Source organism: Magnolia sinica, chromosome 17, assembly GCF_029962835.1.
Source record: "Magnolia sinica isolate HGM2019 chromosome 17, MsV1, whole genome shotgun sequence".
NCBI classification, from domain to species: domain Eukaryota; kingdom Viridiplantae; phylum Streptophyta; class Magnoliopsida; order Magnoliales; family Magnoliaceae; genus Magnolia; species Magnolia sinica.
In genome coordinates this window covers 67825337-67849697 of record NC_080589.1, presented here as the reverse complement: position 1 = coordinate 67849697, position 24361 = coordinate 67825337, and the positions used below count along the sequence as shown (strand labels likewise).

At 39.2% G+C, this 24361-nt stretch overlaps 1 protein-coding gene across 6 annotated transcripts in view; it reads left to right on the top strand.

Moving 5' to 3' along the window:
• The first annotated feature begins 952 nt into the window (after positions 1-952).
• LOC131231079 (serine/threonine-protein kinase VIK-like) overlaps positions 953-24361 on the top strand; it is a 40398-nt gene continuing 16989 nt past the window's right edge. The window contains exons 1-5 of one of the 6 annotated variants that reach the window (XM_058227172.1): positions 964-1233; positions 5456-5581; positions 13981-14217; positions 16776-16850; positions 23781-23855. In XM_058227172.1, the coding sequence (XP_058083155.1) occupies positions 13996-14217; positions 16776-16850; positions 23781-23855 (372 nt within the window). In that variant the 5' untranslated portion in view covers positions 964-1233; positions 5456-5581; positions 13981-13995. Of the gene's footprint in view, positions 1234-5455; positions 5582-13977; positions 14218-16775; positions 16851-23780; positions 23856-24361 lie in introns of all 6 variants that reach the window. The other 5 variants (XM_058227173.1, XM_058227175.1, XM_058227174.1 and 2 more) reach the window with 5 other exon arrangements.

Genomic DNA, 24361 nt, shown 5'->3' with positions numbered 1-24361 from the left:
AAAACAGACATTCTGAACTACCAAAGGGCTAAAGAAGATGAGCTGAGCAAAGAGATTTGATGACCGAGCTGAGACAGTTAACCTAGTTTGGAAATAAGACTCATCAACATACCCACATATCTTGACCTTAGATGACTGAACTCAACCTCGGACGACTAATATTGACCTCGGACGCCGACCTCACCCGTGGACGCTAACTTCGATCATCTCAACTTCGGATGCCGACCTCGAGCTCGGAATATAAATCATCAGGAGAGAATTCTCATGCATCTCATGCTACACACATGTAGGATTATCCAATGAGTCATACTCGAAGATCACGCCCATCGAGCCATAATCGGACAAATATTTGATATTAGATTTCAACTCCAATATGGCCCTCCTGTGTATCTGACATATTTACCCTGATATGCAAGCTACCTGACTAACTTATAAATACATCACCCTATCTGAGAGAAATGTACATACAACAATCCCAATTCTTACCATGCCTACTCTAAGTCCACACATTAACTTGGGTATCGGAGGGTACTCAGCTACAACCTGAACCTGTACCCCAGTGTCCTCTTATTCTCCATTAAAGTATAGGTATCCAGCGAATCATAGGAAGTGGGACATGATCAACCAAATTTAAGTGTTAACAGTGGGCGTTCGATCGCCATTGTTTCCTGTGGTGTGGTCCACTTGAGTTATTTTTGGCTTCATTTTTTTTTTGGCTAAACCCTAAAATAAGCTGGTGAAATTGGATGGACGGCGTGGATAAAACACCTACATCACGGTGGGCCCCACATAACCCAACACCGTCTAGTTGGGTGGTGTTGGGTTCCCCACCCAATCCGCTTCCAGTCACGGCAGTACAGACAATATGGACGGTTTCAATCATCGGATCATCTTCCTAAGTGGGCCAAGAAGGCGACAAACGCTGGCCGTCGTTAGTCGCGACGTACGCAAACAAAGGTAACCTCTCTATCCTCGACGATATCAACGCCTCTTCTCAGTCACTTCCAAAGCGAAAGAAAAAAACGGAAATGCCGATAACTTCAAAACCCCAAAATTCGTTGGCGACGAATCCCTCGTTCGACTCTCAATCTGATAAATACAGCGAAGAATCCAATCGAATGTCCTTTCCCTTCAATTCGATTCTTCGATTCTTCAAGACCTCGATCTCGTTCCAGCATTCCTTGATATCTCGATTACTAAGACTCTCAAATGGAAGTGAAATCCTCGTCTCAGGTAAGGTTTTCTCGCTCCTCTTTCCTTTCTTTTATGAGAGAAGCTTTGATACTCTGCCAGAGTGTGATAGATGATGCGCAGGCGCTTAGAAATTACTTAGAAATTGCATTTGCGGCGCACAAGTAAATCAAATTGAATTGTCTAAGTTAGTGTTCCTTTCTTTGAGGAGCGAAACTTTGATACTCTGGCAGACTGTGATGGATGATGCGCAGACGCTTAGAAATTACTTCAGAAATTGCAAATCTGATGTAATTCAAAATGAAGAGTCCAAATTACAGTTATTTGATTAACTGACTATCGGATTGGTGGACTTTTATTGGATGGTTAGAAATGACAAATGTCCAATGGTCCTGTTTCCACAAATAAGTGTCCACGAATCAGTTGGTTAGGCTTGTTCAACCAAGCTGATCCAGGAATTGTGACTTAGGGCCCGTTTGGCTGATAGCTTACTTTCCGTAAGCTACTTATACCTCAAGTAGCTTATCTTGGTTTCTACTCATTTAGTGGATAAGTATGTTTGGTAAACGACGGACTTTTCGGCCAGAAAGTAGAAAAGTATATTTGGTTTCCACCGTCCATCATGTGGGGCCAATGTTTGATTTGGATTGTTCATTATGTTACGCCCACGTTTGCCCTATCTTCAATGCAAACTGTCCATCCCGTGGGACCTACCTTCAATGTGGACCATCCAACCTTTGAGGCCCACCATGTATGTCGGCTATCCATCGTGCAGGGCCCACCTTGGATGTGGGCCTTCCATCATGCGGGGCTTACCTTGGGTGCAGGCCATCCATCATGTCAGGCATTGGATTTGGGCTGTTGATAATGTGGGGCCCACCTTTAATGTGGACTGTCTATCATGCAGGGCCCAACTTCGAAGTGGGCCGTCCATGATGTGGGGCCTGCCTTGGATGTGGGTTATTCATCACTAAGGGCCGAGCTTTGATGTGAATTGTCCTTGGGGGCCCACAATATGGGTCATCTATTGTGTGGGGCCCACCATCAATGTTATTGTCCATCACGTGGGGCCCATGTTCAGTATCCACTGCCCATCATGTGGAGCCCATTTTTGATGCGGTCTATCCATTGTGTGGGCCTCCACCTTGGATGTGGGTTGTCCATCATGTGGATCTTACCTTGGATGTGGGTCATTCATCATTAGGGGTTGGCTTTTGATGTGGGCTGTCCATTATGTGGGGCCCACCTTGGTTTGGGTCATCAATCATGTGGGGCTCACCATCAATGTCCACTACCCATCATGTGGGGCCTACCTTCAATATCCACTACCCATCATGTGGAGCCCACCTTTGATGTGGACCGTCCATTGCGTGGGCCCCACCTTCAATGAGGGCCGTTCATCATGCGGGGCCTGCTTGGATGTGGACCATTTATCAGTCGGGGCCAACTTTTGATGTGGACTGTCCATTATATGGGCCAACTTTTGATGTGGAGCATCCATTATATGGGGCCCACCTTGATGTGGCTCATTAATCATGTGGGGCCCACCTTTAGTGTCCATTGCCCATCATGTGGAGCCCACCTTCAATATCCCCCACCTATTATGTGGAGCCCACCTTTGATGTGGATCATCCATTGTGTGGGCCTCACCTTGGGTGTTGGCCGTCCATCATGTGGGGCCCACCTTGGATGTGGGCCATTCATCATTCGGGGCCGTCCTTTAATGTGGGTAGAATAGTGAGAAGTCAAAAAGGCAAAAATAAAAATAAAATAAAAATAAAAATTGACCATAAGCAACTGTTAAGTTGCTTTTGAAAAGGTGTTTATCAAACTAACTTAAAAAAGGAACTTTATTGCTTCCATAAGTAAGAAAAGCTACTTATTGGAACCATTCATCTTTTTTGCAAGGCTGGTCCATGCAATGGTTTCTTAACCTCTAAGTCAAAAAAGTTTGAGGAGTTGTTGCCATCATTTTAACAAAGAAAAGCTACTTATGGAAGTATTGCCAAATAGGCCTGGTTCCACAATTTAGTCGGTTTAACTTAATGAATGCCACGTGTACAATTTTTTTGTGCCTCCGCTCGTGTCACATCCTGTCTGAGTATCATTTTACTCTTCTTCATAGAGAGCGGGTCGTCCCCTTCAGTAGTTGTAGATTGAGCTGGGGCCCATCATAGCATGTGCATGGTTGCAAGGTCACCCCAGCATGAAAATTGGATGCTCCAAAGATCAGGCTGATCCAACCATGAAGTGGCCACCCCGTGAATTTGGAGGTTTTTGGGTAGCTGGCCATTTTTTGTATGCCATGGGCCCACCTGACGATTGGATCTGCCTGATTTTGGGGTGTCCTGTTTTCATGGTAAGGTGAGTGTGCAGGACAGGTTGCATGCCATACACACGGTGGCCCCACATTGTAAGAAATTCTCATATACGACCTGTAGAGGAACCAGACTCCTTTTCTAATCCCTGGAATGGTGGTGTTTGTTCCGAAGTTTGTTAATTCCACGCAAGGGTGGAATCACTGCCCATCCAAACATGTGTGAGACATCCGACCTTGCCATTAGGTGGGCTAAACTGTTTAGATATTCTAGTCTAACAATCAGGTTATTTCACATATGCCAAGCATACAACACACATGGACAACTTTTAAAATTGTTTTAATGCTAGTTTTCTTTGTACGCTGGGGAACCTGATGAGTGAAACTGCCTGACTTTTGAGGCAGAAGATGTATGGCTGTGTGTAGATAGGAAGGAAGAGATTGATAAAGAAGAAAGGGAGACGATTTGTTTGGGCCATGGCGGCCAGTGCTCCTAAGATCAAAAGACTCAGGAGAATGGAATATGGTATACAAGCCAGTGTTATGTAACAATGGGGTTCACAAGGCCCTAGCATGGATGGCTTATGTTTCAAAAGTCACTTCATTCAAAGTCTCCCACCAAATATTTGGACTGCTAATCGTTTTCATTTTCCCCCTTTGCTTTGAGTGCCACTGATCAGATAGATGGATCAACCAATCCATTTGCCACTGACGGCAGAGATAATTAGTTGGACTCCAAATGATAAATTCTCCCCCCATGTGTATGTTCTCCAGTGGAAAATGGGCCTGGCTGATCTCTTGAATTGGGTCCAATCACCAGAGAATTGCACCCTTTGATGTTAAGCAAGTCAGGTCTGGCTGGCCCTAGTTGTCCGGCCCGTAGACATATGCAAGCCCATGTCCAGTCCAATTAGTTATTGTATTGAACTGAGGCTCAGCACAAATCTGACCAAAAATGGGCTGAAACTTAGGGCCACCTAATATTCTTTATGCTGATATACTCGTGTTTTTAGTTTGGACAAGTGGAGCATATGGATTAGTGATCTAGACCATTTGTCAGATGGGTTCCAATGGGATGGGGGATTCCCCCAAGGATATCCCAGATTGGAAGACCGCAGCCATCCAGTTTCTGGCCATTATTTCTCCATTTATTGGTGTTCGTTACTGCATTTCCTTCTTCATCGTCAATTTGCAGGTTGCTGATCGAAGGGTTAGGGTTATTCCATTTGAGGGATTTTTGGGTTGCCTATCAGATTACTGGCCCAGATCACCAAGCCATGAGTCCTCTTGTCCACACTCATGGTATATGTGGCATAGACGCATGCGAGTTCAGATAATCCAAATTCTTCACCCCATTATTTAAAAATAACAATGATTAGAAGATGCTAACCATCCAAGCTATTGGTTATTGAATGGATGGATAGAAAGAATTGGTTGTTGTTCCCAATTCATTTGCTAATGTAAAGTTGTTAAAGATCATAATGGTGTGAGATTTAGGCTATGCTCCATCCACGGCCCACACGTTTGCCCAATTAGCATGATGCGAGTTGAATTGGGCCCAAGATCCATGGTCTAGCACTAAGCCCAACACCAAGCCCCACAGCTGGCCTATCAATAAGGAGGCCCAAGCCTCCTATTTCGATAGCTAGCTATGCAAAATCAATTAGGTAGCTATGCAATAAACAATCAGCCAAATCTTCTTAAATTCATTCTTATCCTTTTAAGTTTTTTATTTTTATTTTTTTATTTTATTTTTTTAAATATTTTATTTTATTACTTTTCAATTTTTGTAACAAGTCATTGGTTGTTTATGACATTATGAACTTACATTCTTTGTACGTCTAAGGAGCCTATTTAAAGGCCTTACATGAGTAGTCTCAAGGCATCTTGAAAATGAATACAAATTCTGTTTATTGTTTCTACTTTGTATGTGATTCTTGTGCTTAGCTTGGAGGTGCCTACGTTTCGGCAGATCCTTCCCATTAGTTGGCTGTGCAAGTTTGGTATTAGAGCAAGCTTCAATGACTGGATTGAAGTCCTGGATCAACAACAATCTTGATATTCTACTTCCAGGTTCTTTAATCATAAAATTCTGCATCTTTTCCTTTAGTCTCTTTATTGAATCCATCCCACCTACCCCCTATTCACTTTTTTTAATTTTATTTTTATAAAGCCAAAATGTCAAATTAACAAGAGGAGACTTTGTCGAAATTTTGGCAGCCATCTACCCTATAAAATCTGGCCCCTATTCCAATCCAAATCCAATCCACATTACAATCCATTGAAAGCCCCAAAAATCCAGCCTTATGTCAGCCATTTAAAGCCCAAAAAGTTAGCCCTATTCCAGTCCAAATCCAACTCTTATTGTAACCCATTAAAAGCCCAAAAAATCCAGTCCTATTTCAACCATTAAAAGCCCAAAAATCAGCCTTATTCCAGTCCCAATCAAGGCCTTATTATACAACCCATTAAAAGCCTCCAAAAAATCCAGCCCAATTTCAGCCCATTTAAAAGCCCTAAAAAATCAGCCCTATTCCAGTCAAAATCCAGCCTTATTCCAGCTCATTAAAAGCCAAAAAAATCAACCCTATTCCAGTCCAAATGCAGCCTTTATTGCAACCCATTAAAAATCCAAAAATCATCCATATTCCAACCCATTAAAAGAACCCAACTCCTATCCCAGCCCATTAAAAGTCAAAAAATCCAAACAAGTAACAGTCCAAATTGAGCATTGTTAAACCCTTTAGAGCCTAGAATATTAGTCTATAAATAATCTTTTGTTCTAAACCAGAAACCGCCCTATGTTCTGTGCATTGCTTTGCCAATGTCCCTCATGATATGATGTTTACCCATAGTGGTCACATCTATTGAGGGAGGCGTACTGATCAACAGTGAGACAATTGCATTGCCAAGCTATTCACAAGGGTAGCTAGCTTGGAAGCCGTTGTTGACTAGCTATGTGGAGAACAACATGGAGGCGACCTGATGGTTTAACCCAAATCCACAACTAGGGTTTCAACTAGAACCTTCGATGAATCAAAATGGTATGGGTCCTCGGTAGTCTGTTTATGACTTCATGCAGCGACTCTTTACAAAGAGAGCCTATAACTCCTCGATAGAGACGCATAAGAAAGATAATATCACCAAGAAAGTAGGAGTTGAAGTTCTGGACCAGTGTTTCAAATAGCGCCCGTAGCGTAGCGGTAGCGTACGCTACGTAGCGTAGCGTGGCCGTAGCGCTACGTAGCGTTCCAAATAGCGTAAATCCCCTGTAGCGTACGCTACAGGGGTCGTAGCGTACGCTACAGCTACGTAGCGCGTAGCGTCCGTAGCGTAAGCTACAATGTATATTTTTACTATTTTATTTATTATTTATTTTTTTTCACATTTTCTTTGTTTTTAATGTTGAGGAATGTGACACTTATATTATACTTGATACTTTTAACCTATGGGATTTTTATTTCTTTTCAATTAGACATTATAAATTAAAGTGGTTTGCTTAGAAAGTTGTTGATGTGATAATTATTTGATTTGGCTTATATATGTGGATTGGCTTTTGATAAATGATAACTAATAACTTTTTTGAACATGCTTAGAATTGATAAAATGAATCATCTTTCAGGCATTTTTATAAATTTTTTTTTTTTTTCACTATTTATTATATTTAACCTACTTTTAAATTAAAAAAATAGAAGTATCGTGTAGCTTACGCTACACGCTACGTATTTACGCTACACGCTATAGAGGGCTGAGCGCTACGCATCACGCTACCGCTATTTAAAACACTGTTCTGGACTTTATGGGTCACCTTGATGCAAAGACTTTTGTGGATTGGATTACAACATTTGAAGATTATTTTGCATAGTACAACATGGATAATGTCTAACGAGTGGCTTTTATCAAGGTCAAGCTGAAGGGCTCAGTAAGAATTTGGTGATGAAGCATTGACAACAACAATCTCATCATGGGTCGCCTTGCTATCATTTGGTGGGCTGATATGAGGGCGAAGCTGGAAAGTAAGTACTTGGCTTCATACTACATGGATACCCTTCTTCAGGAGTTCCTTGTGTTTAAATAGGGAACTTTATTGATGGATGACTACATTGAGAAGTTCAGTGAGCTTTTTGTTCATCGTAAGCTTGTAGAGATAGACCGTGTAATATCTAACCGCTATTGTACGCCAAGAGATCTACCGCAAGATGGTCATGAATGATTTTTAGTCAGTTGACGATGTTCATTGAAAGGCTCGACGAGCCGATAAATAGTTGCGGCAACACACTCTTCAACACTTTAGCTCTCTAGCTGGAGAACCTTTTGTGAGGAAAGGTCCGGATCCACATCCTAACTGGATTCGACTGTAGGGCTACTGACCACTTCTTTACCTTCTTTAGCCGCGCCCACAAATGCAGACTTCGCTTGTAAGGTAGCTACAATCTTTACAACACTCTTCGCCACATAATTCATTTCAAAGGCAACGAGTGCTGCAGGGACACGATACCAGATAGTGAGGTCCTAATCCTAATCATCCCTTTAGGTGAGAACAACGAGGTGTTGATTGTTATTGTTGCAGACAGATAATGATACTTTTGATGAGTGTTCATAAGCTAGGAATCTCTATTATTGACCCCTATTACCCAGATGACAATGGGTATCAGTGTTTGAAATATCGGTATCGTATTACGTGTCGCATTCTTGGGATACAGATACGTATTGGTTATCGCATGGGATATATCGGTTGTATCGTGTAATGTATCACTATTGTTGGAAACATGGGGAAACATTGAGAAATTGGTTGAATTTTTCGATGAAACTTTGAGGATTGTTAAAAAAGACATCAATACATACTTATAAATCAAAACATTACAAAAAGCGAGTACACATAATAGGTTTTCTTTGTACGGGGTCCTAATCTATGCGTTGTCTAATTGAATTGATGCAAGTATATTCAATGTCTGTTCATATAATTTATAAATGTAAAAAGATATGTGGAAACACAAGCAGCAATATATTCAAAAGCAAAAGAAGAATCACTAGATTAGGTTACAGACATGTTTGATGTGATGTTTGAACACAACGATTGCAAAAAATTTGCGAGAAATTGGGAAATTTTGAATTTTTTTTTCAAATTTTCACAGCTCGGCCCATCTCCTCCGAATCTCGAAATTGAAGCTCTCAATCCATGATTTTTCATGCAGAACATGAAAAATCATGAATTTGTAACAATTTGACACTAATTTAGCATGATTTATAGAAAATAAGAGCATCGAAATTCGAAAATGCTCACTAGACCGAACATGTGGGATATATTGCAATACTTGTGCATTTCGTATCGCACTAGTGGGATACAAGATATATTGTGGGATATATCGGCCGATATTGTCGATATTTAAAATAGTGATGGGTATTATGACGAGCACATCGAAATGGAACAACCTTATATAGAGCTTGTATCACAGCTGGAAGACCCTCAAGCTAAAACCGCGTTCAAAGTTGAGGTTGAGGGCTCCACTCTTATCATGGCTGCCTCCTTACCACCATCGAGGAGGAAAAAGAAGACTAGCGACGGACCACTGTTTTCCATACGCGGTTAAAATGCCAGGGTATGTTATGTAACATGATCATTGATGGTGGAAGTGCAATCGTCTCATAAGAAGTAATTGATAAGCTCAAATTGCCAATCGAAAGGCATCCAAAACCATATAAGGTTACGTGGGTTGATTACACTTACATCCCTGTGACTCGATGGTGTTTGGTGTCCGTTGAAAGTGCAATCTATAAGGATGGCATTTGGTGTGACATAATTCCAATGAATGTCACCCGCATCCTTGTCGATCAACCTTGGCTCTTTGATTAAAATGTACAAAGTGACGGTGAGGCTAATACGCATACTTTCATATGGTGAGGTATTAGATCCACCTTCGCTCATTATAGCCTACATCACTTCCTTCATCTATGCTCCCATCGTCGACATCGACTGCTCTCCCTAACTCCTTTGTTCTCATCATGTGGAAGTTCAAGAAAGAGACAAAGGTGAAAGGCATAATGTTCGCTTTAGTCACAAAATAGGTTGCGGAGCTTGTTATTGATTAGGATGACCATATTCCTTATAAAGTCAAATTCATGCTTCATAGCTTCCAAGATTTGGTCCTTGATGATCTACTTGCGGAGTTACCATGCTTCATAGCTTCCAAGATTTGGTCCTTGTCCTTGATGATCTGTCTGGGGAGTTGCCCCTTCTGTGGGATATTCATCACACCATAGATTTGGTTCCCGGAATGCCCTTACCTAACTTATCAGCATAACGAATGAATCCAACCAAGCATGTAGAGTTGAAGCGTTAAGTTGATGAATTTCTAAAAAAAGGCTATATCCGAGAGAGCTTCAACTCATGTGTTGTGCCGGCCCTTCTTACCCCTAAGAAGGATGAGAGATGGCGTATGCGTTTAGACAGCTGTGCTATTAATAAAATCACAGTGAAGTACTACTTCTCCGTTTCTCAGCTTGATGATATGCTTGATGCTAGGGGCTAGCGTCTTCTTCAAAATTGATCTTCGCGGTGGATACTACTAGATTTGCATCTGATCTAGCGATAAATGGAAGACGATGTTTAAGACGAAGGACGGTCTCTAGGAGTGGCCATCATTTGGTCTCACAAATGCGCCCAACACTTTCATGCGCGTCATGACCTAGTTGTTACACTTTTTTATTGGTAAGTTTGTCATTGTGTACTTTGACGATATTCTTATCTACTTCTTTTAATAAAAAAGATGATATTCTTATCTGCAGTAAGTCTAAGAAAGAACACCTTTACCACACGGGTCTTATTTTTTTAGTCCTTCGTTGCGAGTGCTTCTGCATTAACCTTAAAGAGTGCACTTTCATGAATACATCCGTGGTCTTCTTAGAGTACATTGTCTCGTCATAACATGTAGAGGTGGACCATGCCAATGTGAAAGCCATGTCGATTAGCCAACACCCACCACTATCCCTGAAGTTTGTAGTTTCCATGGCCTCACCACATTTTACTGATGTTTTGTGTGGAACTTCATCAGTATCATGACTCCATTTACTGATTGCATGAAACAAAGAGATTTTTAATGGACAAGTGCAACAATAAGAACATTTGATAGGATCAAATGTAAGATGACCGAAGCTTCAATTTTACATCTTATGGACTTTGAAAACTTATATGAGGTGAGCTGCGACACTTCCAACATCGGCATTGGTGCGGGTTCTCAGTTGGGAGGGTCATCCAATAGCCTTCTTCAATGAAACACTCTCCAGCGGTACTCCACTTATGACTTAGAGTTTCGTGCAGTTGTTCAGAGTCTACAACATTGGTGTCACAATTTGGCTAGCAAAGAATTGTCCTATACTCTGATTAGGAGGCACATAGGTATCTAAACTCTTAGCTGAAGATGAGCACTCGCCGTGTCAAGTGGAGTGCTTATGATGCAGGACAATTAACCATTTACTCTAAAAGCTCGAACTGATAAAGCATGGCGAATTTAATCCTTTTATCTTATAGCCTAGGCCCCACATCACATGGTTTAGGACCTTGGCACGTGGGTTTCGCTTCAGATGAACCACCCACTTCACATGGTTGGGGCCCGCCTCACACATGCCGCTCACCCTGAGTGTGCCCCTGCATCCTATAGGCAATCCCACTCGATCCCGGTGTGAAAATGCCCCTGCATTAATCACCCCCGGTGAGAAGTCTCGAACACGAGATCTCCCGCTCTGATACCACTTTGATGCCAGACAATTAACTGCTTGTTCTAAAAGCTCAAATTGATAGAGCATGGCGAATTAATCCATTTATCTCATAGCCCAAGTCCCACATCGCATGGGTTAGGACCTCGACCGAACCCCCCTCGTGGGCCCACTTCACGTGGGTTCTGCTTCACATGAGCAACCCGCTTCACACGAATGGGGCCCGCCTCACATGGGCCGCCCATCCCAAGTGTGCCCCTGCATCCCACAGGCAACCCCACTCGAGCCCTACGTGAAAATGTCTCTGCATTAGCTTACCTTTAGGAGTTCTCCTTTGTCATCCGTCATAAGGCTAGCAAAGACAATTAGGTTATTGGTGCACTGAGCCATCGTGCACATTGATTGTCATCAACGTCTGTCACTATTCTAGGATTCGAAGAGATACAATGTGAGTATGCCGACTAGAAGGATTTCGAATGTATTATACAAACATTCTTAGTGGAGAGCATGTGAGATGCCAACATTTCAACATTCATGATGGCTGGTTCCAGGAGACCCAACTTTGCCTACCTAGTACGTCCATCCGTGAGTATGTAATGAGGGAGTTATATGCCGGTGGGTATAGTGGTCATTTTAGGCTGTAATAAGGCCGTAGCCTTCATTGAAGATGTATATTTTTGGTATCGTCTAAAATCAGATGTCGCAAAGATTTGCCAGTCATGCAGGGTTTGCTAGCTCGCTAAGGGTCACAAGAAAAATGGTGGATTGTATTGACAATTACCGATCCCAGGTGCTCTGAGGGAAGATCTCAACATGGCCTTCGTCTTGGGTTTGTCCAAGACTGTTTGAAAAGTTGATTCAATATTTATGGTGGTTGACTGATTTTAAAACATGGTCAATTTCATATCATGTTTAAATACAATAGATGCCCTCAAGATCACTGAATTATTTTTTCGAGAGGTTGTTATTCTTCATGACTTCCATAGACGATCACATCAGATTGTGATACAAAGTTCATGAGCTATTTTAGAAGACTCTTTGGATGACAATAAAGACCAATCTTTAGTACTCTAATGCCTACCACTCTCAAACAGATGGTTAGATGGAAGTGGTCAACCGTAGCTTGGGCAAGCTATTACGGTGTCTAGTGCATGATCATATAGCTACATGGGACCTAATAATACTCATGGCTGAACTTTCTTATAATAACTTAGTCAACAGGTCCACAAGGATGCCACCTTTTGAAGCAATAACTGGTATATGTCCGTGTCTTCCAGTCGATTTAGTTCCTCTACCCATAGAGTCGAGACTAAGTGCATAAGCCGATGACTTTTCTTTTCTTATGTAGTAGGTGCATGACAAAGTCCAACGTAATATCACCACAAGTAATGAAAGTTATAAACAACATGCAGATGCAAGATGTCATTTTGTTGAATCTGCGAAATGTGACATGATTATGGCCCGTATTCGTCCTAGACGGTTACTTCTTGGTACCTCAAAGAAGCTTTATCCTTGCAATGTAGGGCCATTCAAAATCATAAAGGAGATTAGTGCCAATGCTTATGTTTTAGATCTCCCTGCAGGTTTACCTATCAATCATACTTTTAATGTGGAAGATCTTTCATCTATGATGGACACCATACTGATGATGGTATCGAAGAACAAGCACACTTTTGACCATTTTGCTTTATACAGATACAATCATTGATATTCTCGACAACGAGATCATCTTCACATGCCAAGGTGGTAACTAGAAATTTCTCATCCATTGGCAAGGATGACCTCTCTCCGATGCTACATTAGTCACAACTACAGACTTCTAGTGCATGAATCCTAACCTCTATGAGCAATATCAAGCCACTAACTCGTCAGAGTTGAGTTCTTTCACATCGGGGAGGACTGGTGTAGGCTAAATTGGGCCCAAGATCCATGGGCCATACCTAGGCCCATTAAGCCCACAACTGGCCCATCAGGAAGGAGGCCTAAGCTTCCTGTTTAGGTGGCTAGCTATGCAATAACCAATCAACCAAATATTCTTAAATTCATTCTTTTCCTTTAAGCATTTTTTTTTAAAAAAAAATTACTTTTCCTTTCTTGTAATAAGTTATTGGTTGTCAATGACATCATGAGCTACCTTCTTTGTACGTCTAAGGACCCTATTTAAGGGCTTTACATGAGTACTCTCAAGGCATTTTGGAACTGAATAAAAATTCTAGTTATTGTTTCTACTTTGTGTGTGATTCTCGTGCTTAGCTTGGAGATGCCTATGTTTGGGTGGATCCTTCCCATTAGTCGGCTGTGCCACAACATCAAGTAAATGAAGAGCACATCTACGGGAATGAGTCGCCACCATTTGAGAAATGGTATAAGATGCACTCAGTAGTCTCAACTCCAACCCCATAGGAAAGTGGTCATAAGGTCGATTCATGCATATGCTACCATTTAGTAAATGCTACTTGGTTCCGATAATTGATCAGTGCAAATGGTGATGGATCCAGACTTTCTATTCGGTGGGACACCTCTTGAATGAGTCATCGACAAAAACTCATGCCATTTGGAAGTTTATAGCTATTTCAGTCTATTGCCTGTTTTGCATTGTCAAAAGGTTCCAATCAATTGTTCAGCCAAAAAAAAAAAAAAAAACTTGTTAGACAGTAGATCAATTTACGGAAGAATGGATTCTATGCTGCTATCTTGTTCTCATTCACATTATCTTTTGAATGTAAAACTTGTCACTGATTTCATGCACTTATCAGCAGAAAATTCAGTCACAGATGATCGACTCAGATGGCCCATACCGGCTTCTCTACTGTTCTAGTAAGGGCGACAAAGATGGTGTAATTCAGGAAATACGGAAAGGAGTATCTCCAAATCTAGCAGACTATAACAAGAGAACTGCACTTCATTTAGCATCTTGTGAAGGCTTCACGGAAATTGTTGTTTTGCTTCTTGGGTATGGAGCTGATGTGAACTCTACAGATTGCTGGGGTCACACTGTAAGTTCTTCAGTGAATAATCTTATTTATGTTCTTTCAAAATGTCCAATCATGGTCCATTCTTTAGGAATTATTAGGTCTTGGTGTATCAGTTACAAATAGTGACCTGCTGCTGGGCCTATAGACTCTTGAGCAGGGGCGGCTCAACATTTTTGGGGGCCTCAGGCAAGTCATAAAAGAACAATCCACTACTCAACATTCTCGGTTGTGTTGTGCGATTGTTTTGCTGTTTAGCAAAAAGAACAATCCACTACTAATAATCTAATTAGACATTGGTGTGCCACTGTACTGTTAGAAAAATGAAGTTAGAATTTAATTTAGAAAAATGACATTGGAATTTAATTTTTTGAGAACTTAGTTAGCAATAAAGTAGGTAGTTGTGGTCCTAGGTTTTAGGAGAAGAAATTATTGGGAATGATGCTATTATTTTGAAAAGAGACGATAGAGTTAGACTGTTATTATTGATAGTGCTAGTTTCTAGGATTTGTTTTTTATTTTCAATTTCGAATTTGTAAACTAATTTTTAGATGTTCCTATTTTGTAGGCCTTTCAATAAGTTTTATTTCAAAAAATTTAGGCTTTTTTTCTTCTTAATTTTAATTTTGCTATAATATAGGACCTTCATAATTAAGAAATTTTAATTTTGCTATAATATGGGGCCTTCATAATTAGGGGGCCTTAGGCGATTGCCTCACCTGCCTACCCCTTAGAGCCGCCCCTGCTCTTGAGGTCCATATCTTGATCATCCATCCATTGGTCTGATGTTATTTGATTATTGCTATGTCAAGTAATCCACTGGTTATTTGAACATTTCTTTTCTAAAATGCTAAATTAGAAGTTGGAATATAAAGGTGGGTAGCACCTGCTCCTTCATTATTGGAGTAGTGAAATGACAATCTTGATGCTGGTAATATCTTCAACTCCACAGGAAATGTGACCCTATGCGACTGAATTGCACGTTGTTGTAGTTGAATGGTAATTGACCAGATCCCTTTGAAAGATTGTTAAGTGGAACTGTTTTTAGCTGAGTTTATTGTTTTCTTATAACTAGCAGTAAAGATTTGAGATGTATTAAACTTGAATGTACTGCAGACAAAATTTTGTATGAAATTGATATGTTCAAGTAGTCACCCATCAAGTAGTAGGTGTTGTTTTAAGACTCAGATGAGTCTGATATGACTTGTCTGAGTCAACTTGGACTCGGTCAGACACGATATGGAGTCACCTCCCGACTCACCCTTGACTTAGTGCGAGTTGGGCCAATTCAGCTCCGACCAGGGTCAACTTGACTCAGGGCCAAATGAGTTGGCTCGAGTCACTGAGTCTTTTGACCATGGTGGTAGGTTTCACATGCTTAACAGTCAGTCATCACCTGAGTACTTGGAAGTGTACTCTTAAATCTCTTGCAAAAAGGCACTTGTTTTTTTTTTTTTTTAAAATTTGAGGATGACCAAGGAAAAACTTACTAACTCTTCTTCAACCAAATGTCTCTGATAAGAAGAAGAAAAAAGATTCTTGAGAGCCAAACCTAATTGTAATCTGATCTATGAAATCGTTTGCTAGGTTGTACTTTAATTGTGCTTCTTGCAAAAACTAAAAATAAAGGCACCAAGTTCAAATGCACATTCTTGCTGAACTTCAGTGAGTCAAAGACTAAGGTTGTATTTGATGCAGTTTCAAATCTTCATCATTAGTGTCATCGTCTATGAGTCATTTTCAAACAGATACAGAGTGAACCAGCCTTTTAATTTTTATGTTACAACATCTAGGTTATTGTAGTTAAAGTTTAGGTCAACTTGGCTGAGATTGTCTTTATTGAAGGTAGAGGCAAGCCCTGGCAAACTGCAGCTAACACTAAATAGAAAATGTAATGCTCAATATGTAGTCCAAATTGTCCATGAATGTGCAAAAGGATTGAGAATTCTCTAAAATTGCTTTCTTCTTTCCTTTTAATTTAAAAGGTTTAGTTCTTTACAAATGAAGGTTGCTGAGATAGTTCTCATGACCAGACTTATGAAACTAATATCTCATCGACTTAGCAGAATTTTTTTATCTAGCAAAGCTACCTGCGTTCTGCACTCAACAATCAAAATTTGTCCATACATAATGACTGAGCATCCAAAACTATTTCTAATTCAAGGATGGAAAAGTAGGTATGTTACCGAACCCATACAAGAGCACTCACTTATATAATTCTGGATTTAATATATGCTCTGGAAGTGGTATCATACCTTGTCATTGGCATTCGACTCTGTTGCTTGTGGGGGGTTTTGTTTTTTGTTTAGGATTCATTCATTCTTAATAAAATACCATTTATCATGAAAAAATGTTTTGACCAGTTCATGAATTATGTGAACACCTTGCTTCTTTAGCTTTTGACATCTGTTTGACATATACATGCTCATTTGTTCATCTATTGAAATAATCCACGACTTCTAATCATTTCTGCTCTTTGGTCGATGATGTGTCCGGAGTCGCTTGAGATTTCTGATTCACATACAAATACAGCTAATGGTATATTGCATATTGAGGACAGTAATGTGACTCTAGATTTGCAGCCTCTGGAAGACGCTCGTAGCTTTGGTCACGAGGAGATCTGTAAGATATTGAAGACAAAAGGTGGAATTAATCTGGTATTTTTTTTCTTTCTTGAGCGATATATATTTATGTGCAAGTGATTGATATATTTTAGAATTATATGTTAAAAATAAATAACTCATATTACAGATGTGAAATCTATCTGTTTTCCGTGATCTAGAAGTTGTAGCAATCTTGAATCCAAGTGCCGCTACCACTTTGGAATTGCAATCTGGACTTGCTTTCCTGTTCCTTCTTCTTATCCATTTATACTTGTTAACTTGTCAAAACACATGCCTTCTCACTCCTGGACTAGAGTCCTAGATTACTTACCCTCATGCTTTGTGCAACTATGGTCTAGAAATTCCATGTATAATTATAAGTGATAATTTATATTTGGAAGTGTCACATAGAGATGTTATAGTGAATATTAATGTTCTGTAGTAGAGTTCCACAAGCTTCTTAGATGAATGAATTTTTGGATCTAGTATTCATGAGAAGGGGGAGGGGATCTAGTGACATTTTTCATATCGATTCAGCTTGCTCGGACATATTCTATTAGTGATCAACCTTTATTTTTTCATATTCAACAAAAAAAAGAAAAAAAGAATAAGAAAAAGAAATAAAAGCCAAGATATAAGCATCCAAAGCAGTTCAGGTGTGAGACCCGTTCATTTGCAAGGGAATCTGCCTGGCTCTCTTGGCACAAGTTGAGATGGAACAAGAAAAGAAGGAAAGTGGATCTACTCTTGTCTCAGTGAAGGTAAATATCTACGGTTATGTTTTTCTGCGAGCACAATGGTTAGTACCTTAGCTGTTCTGGAATCTCCTTCTGCAGTAACCAATCTGGAAGCGGATTCTTTGAAGAGCCTAAAACCAACTTTAATAGCTTGGATTTTCATCTAATTTGAGTCACCAAACCCAAGTGGCATGGGAAAGATCAATTTGATGTTCCCAATATGATCAGACCTCTACTCACTCCATGTTGGAATCTCTTGGAGTTTTCATTTCCTCCTGACATTCAATTTCTACAATCTGAAAGATATAGTGGAACAATCTTTCCTATATTTAGCCTTAATTCGAATTGCATCAATCACTGATTTCCAATCTCTATCAAGGGTCCCCCACGAGATGAGAGAATTTCTTAGAGACATGTCTCATTCCATGAGTGAGAATTTAACATTTTCTGGAAGTTTCCCATGCCAATTGCTTCGTCTGAAAAATTCTCTTGTTCCATTCCTTTCACAGACCCCACATGATTGCTATCAGGAACATGCTCCATAGGACTCAACGTGTATATTTGTAGGGCTTCCCATACCAATCATCTACTAAACTATTGTTAGTAAGAATCTGATTAATATTAGAAAGGTTGAAAAAACATTCCCAATTTCAGGTAAGCAATGGAGGATGAGTGTCCACTGGATCTCCATTGGCTTAAAACATCATCAGTATGCTAGGGAATGCAAGATTTCAACTTCATATGTGATCCAATGTAAGGTTGTTAGCTGTAGGCCTGTAGCTGTCCAACCAGACTACTTTAATCTTGGAGGGGTGAACACTGAAGCACAGTGGGGAATCTATTTGTTTGATAATAAAACTTTGATGTAGGATTTATAAGAAAATTCAGCATTCGTCAACTCTTGACTAGGCCCCAAACCTTTTTGTCCTTATTTGAGAGGAAATGCACATCATCCAAGTCCAACATTCCATGAACCCTTCTCTTATATCAATAAATTCATTAAGGGCCTGTTTGGATTCATGGAAAGGAAAGGAAACATCATTTCTGATGAAACTCACTTTCCATTGTTTGTCAAGCCTTTCTTTGTGGGAATTTGTGGGAAATTCCATTTCCCACTTTCTTTGTTGGAAAATAAACAAATTTATTTTCCCACCTCCACCACTAAGAAAGGCATTTTACCATGATGGAAGGAAAATGGAATTTTCAAAGGTTAAGCCCAAATGTGTCACCATCCATCTTCAATTGCCACACATGTACGGTGTGCCACATGCGTCAATGTGCCGAGTGAGCGATTGTCCATCTTTAGTTATGCCTCACATGTGCCCTTGTGTTTATCTGCTACATGCAGTGTTCGTAGTATCAATATCGTTACACATGTCGCTGGTTGGGGATATGGAAACATGTATCGTTTTGCCAATAATACTGTTAATACCCATAAATGTATCACGGACTGAGGGAAACATGGGGAAAATGGTGGAATTTATTAATAAAACTTCAGGAAATGCTGAAATGCACATATTCGCATATTTAGGAATCAAATAATAGCAAAAAAAGATGCATGCACAATAAGTTTACCTTTAATGGGGGCCTAAAAAGCATGTATCGTTGACTGAGGAAAACATCGGGGAAATACGGGGAAAATGGAAAATCCATCTATCCATGCATGCACATACATACATGCTGTTAAAGAGAGAGAGAGAGAGAGAGAGAGAGAGAGAGAGAGAGAGCAAAAAGCTCATAGGGCTAGGATGTCTAGAATTGCTTTATTTATAACAACAGGAGAAGGGAACAATTACACATATGCCCTTATTAGGAGGAAAAAACTAAAGAAAGATAAGGAATAAATAAGGAAAGCATAAAATAAGATAAAATAGGAAAAAAGGCTAAGTGTAAGGCTCATAACACACAAGGCCCAGGTGTATGTTCCTCTAGGCCCTGTCATAGGCTCTCACACATGTACACTTAGTCCCCCTCGAGTTGAGGCATATATATCAATCATGCCCAACTTGTCAGGAACGCGTCATGTAACTTCCACTGTAAGAGCTTTTGTGAAGATATTCGCCAATTGCTCGGAAGGCGAAACAAATAGAGTGGAAAAAACACCTATAACAACCTTCATATGAATAAAGTGATAATCTGCTTCAATATGTTTTGTGCGCTTATGAAAAATAGGATTAGAGGCAATATTTATAACAACTTGATTGTCACAATACTTGACACGAGAGTCTTCATAGGAAATCCCAATTCAGAAAGGAAGTCTTACAATAAGATAAGTTCACATATTGTATTCTCCATAGCATGATACTCTGCCTCCAGTGGATTGTGCAATAATTGTTTGCTTCTTCCTTCTAGGTGACTAAATTGCCACCAAAAAAAGTATAGTAGCTTAATGTAGAGCTACGATTATCCGCATAACTTGCCCAATTGGTATCAGAGCATCCCTCAATATCAAGGTTATGATGATGACCAAAAAGGATACCACGGCCCGGGGACAATTTGATGTAGCACAAGATATGACGAATGACTTTAAGATGGCTGAAACATGGAACATGCATGAACCGACTAACCAAACTCATTGCATGAGACAAATCTAATCGAGTGATCGTTAAATATATCAATTTTGCAACTAAGCACTAATCCATACAAGGATCATCACGATGTTTCCCATCACGTATCTTGAGCTTCTTATTAACTTCCAATGAAGAATTGATAAGTTTGACACCAAGATTTCCAGTTGAAGTCAATAAATCAAGAGCATATTTTCGTTGAGACATAATTATGCCCTTCTTGGACCGAGAGACTTCATTTCCAATAAAGTATTTTAACGGTTCTAAATCTTTGATATCAAATACCTTGATCAAATATAATTTCAACTCTGCTATGCTATCAACATCATTACCTTTAACAAGAATGTCATCCACATACACGCTCATAATAATAGTCCCTTTCGTGTGCCGTTTAACAAATAGAATGATTAGAATGGATGTGAGTGAAAGCAATACGAATACAGGCCCCACCAAACTTTTCAAACCAAGTGCGAAGTTTTGCTTCAACCCATATATTGCTTTCTTTAGGTGACATACCTTGCTCTCCTCCCCCTTTTGAACAAATCCAGGATGAGGAAGCATATAGATCTTCTCAATCAAATCATCATTCCTAAAAGCATTCTTAACATCCAACTGATGTAATGTCCAATTCAAATTGGTAGCAAGAGAAATAATCACTAGCATCTGGTTTATTTTAGCAACAGGAGCAAAAGTCTCATAATAATCACCACTAAATGTTTGTGTAAAACCTTTAGCTACAAGATGGGCTTTATGACGAGCTATACTTCCATCAAGATTGTATTTAAGAATATACGCCTATTGATAACCCACATGAATTTTCTCAACTGGTGAATCATTCATCTTCAATGTATGATTCTTTTCAAGAGCTACCATCTCCCCCTCCATAGCTCAATGCCATAGATGAGAAATAAGAGTATCCTTAAGATTTTTAGGAATGGTAGGGGAAGAACACTCAACTATTGAAACAAAGGACTGATGCCGAGGGGAGAAGGAATGATAGGAAAACAAGCTTTTGAATAAGAGGAAAGGTACATTGTCTTTTTGTTTTTCTGATAACAAGAGGTAAATCTAAGGTAGGTTCTAAATAAGGATCATCATAAATAGGCAGACGAGTAGAAACACCATCAATACCTGTAGCCGAAGGAGCTTGCTTCGTGGTGTCCTGAGAAATAATGTGTTTATGAACATTCCTTCATTCATATACTTTTAAGTTTGACTTATTGGAATCGGTAACCAATTTTATTTCTAGATTGTTAGGTACAAAAGATAGACACCATCTGATCAGACTTAAGAATAGGAACATGAAGAATCATAGAATGTGTCTCCCACTTCTTATAAGAAAAGTAGGAAGCGTCTTCCACAAATTTGACATCCATAGAGACATAATGCTTTTTAGTAAGAGGATCAATACATTTACACCCATTTTGTGAAGATGAATATTCCAAGAAAATGCATCTGACAACTCTATTTGACAATTTATTTATAAGAGGATCAATACTATAAACATAACATACACACCCAAAGGCACACGGGGGAAATGTTAGAGATTGGATAAAAGTCTGAAAAATACTGAATGGGAGATTTTCTAGCAAGAACTTTCGTGGGAAAACGATTGATCAGATAGTAGGTTGTGAGAACAACATCTAACAAAAAAATATTTAAGAATATACATTGCAACAAGAAGAGCCCGAATGACTTCTAAAAGATGTTTATTCTTCCTTTCATCTACACTATTTTGTTGTGGGGTATATGCACATATTGTCTGATAGTTAATACCATGCTCCCGAAGATAATATATCATAGCATGGGAAGGGTGTTCTTTTACATTATTTGTACGAAGAGTACCAATACTCATATTAAATTGATTTTTAACCCAACTATAAAACACTTTGAAAATAGAGCTAACTTTATCTCTAGATTTCATCAAATAAATCTATGCCATACAAGATGCATCATCAATAAACCAAACAAAGTATTTAGATACATTAGAAACAATAGGAACTGGACCCCAAATATCATAATGAACCAAAGAAAAAAAAATTTCTATTGGAACGTTTCTTCATATGCAAATAGACAAACTCATGGTGTTTGGCCAAAACACAAGCCTCACACTTGAAATTTTTAACATCACTAGACTTGACTGATGCTAGTAATAAAGACTCCAATAATAAACTCGAAGGATGACCAAACTTGCAATGCTAGATATAAAGGTCTTCCTTCTTGACACTAAGACACTCACTTGAAGGATTCAAACAAAAAAGGTATAAACCATCCTTCTCATGTCCACCACTAAGCAACTTTTTTCTCTCTTTAGATCCTGGAAAACGCAATGATCATGATAAAAGGTTATACTACAATTCAATTATTCAAGTCCTTGGTTACCTTTCTAACTGATAACAGGTTAAGCATAATGTTAGGCACCAACAAAACAAATGCCAACTATTTAGCTTCAAGCGCCCAAATGTCAAATATGCCAATACATGGCTTGTGCTATATGTCACTTGACATCTTTAAACACCTCACATATACCATGTGTGCCACAATTCACCTTCAAGCACCCACATATACTGTGTATGGCACATGTGCCACTATTCATTTTCAAGCATCCACATGCGCCACATATTAAACACGCACAAGCTATTAACTACCTGAAATTTTTTCTCAAGATTTTTTTTTTTTTGGTTTTGCGAAACAACGAATATGAAAATAGGTCCTAAAATTTCTAGGAAAATCTTATTGAAAAGCAAACAACAAAAACAATGTTTCCTTTCCCACAGTTTTTGGAAATAGGGTTTGCAAAGAAACTATTTCATTTCTTATGCTTTCCATGAATCCAAACAGGCTGGAAAAGAAAAGAAAGGAAAATGGATGAATTTTCCCATTTTGGGACATTTCACCAAGTTTGGATAGCAATGGAAACAGTGGATTTTGAAATGCAATCATCACTCAAACATCGTAGTCAAATTCTCAGGCATGAAATACAAGGTGACTTTTGTAAGAGCCTTATTTGGATTTCCACTTCTTATCCAAACAACTCCCAAAATGGAATCCATGGGGATCTGTGGTATGGGAAATCTTGTAAAATCATCATTAAATAATCATTATAGTTTTCTTTCTTTTATTTTCCTTTCCCACTATCCAAACAGGCCCTAAAGAAAATAAAGACACAAACTTGAGAGGGCTGAGATTGCCTCATGGACAATGGGTTTTAATTGAGGACCCCTGGGCAAGGGATTTTACAATATTTCTTGCACTCCTAAGAGAATGAGAGAACTCAACATTTATTTTGTTGCCATCAAAGGATTATGAATCACACCCTTAGAGGCAAGGAACTCATGAGCAACATTTTTCATTTATTTAACAATGTGAATGCCCCTCTTAAGTTAACCCTTGTTTTTAGGGACTTTCACTTCATGTTTCACTTATATATTATTGATATTCATACATTTGACGTTTTCACTTATCTATTATTGATAATCATAAATTTGAGCCATTCACAAAAATAGAAGGCATATCTGCACATTTACAGTTCATATGATATGAGTGATTGACAACTGCCAATTTGTTAAATGGATCACATTCTGCGGGTTTTGCAACTCTACTAAATTAGAAGTGGTTTAATTTTTTGCTTGTTTGCTCATTGATTAACTAGGTAGCTGACAATCTTTTGCTTTGTATAGGTGGGGCTTGATTCTCCATGCTATGAAATTGATTACTTTGAGGTCGACTTGGAAAATAAAACTCTTATTGAAGAAGTAATCACTCTTCCTCTCACATTCTCATGGCCATTTTAAATATCTGTAACTAGTCCTCACTATGCCACTACTTTGGTTCTACTATAATTAGGCAAATGAATTTCTTGAAATGTTCCTGCCTTTTATATTAGGCATTTCATTGTTTCTTTCTGTTTATCTAAGGTGCACTTCTCAAATTATTTTCTTTTTGAGTCCTCATTAGGGGTTTTATGCATCATTTTTGCTCCATGCAATATTCCTTTTCTTGAAAACATAATTTCCTCCCAATGTAATGGTCGTAGTTGTATAAATGCTCTACCAAGGTGCCACTCCTGCTTCAAACTTGGCTTTGTACTCGGACTCCCACTTGCTGGGTTTATACACTTGCTAACAAATTGAAACTGTTAAGAGTAGTCTTTGGTGTATGTGCATTGCAAGGTATTTGAGTGTGAGAGTGCACATATATCCAGTTGTTTTGTGGTGCACCCAATCCTTGGAGATAATGCTGTATCTTTTAGATTTGATTT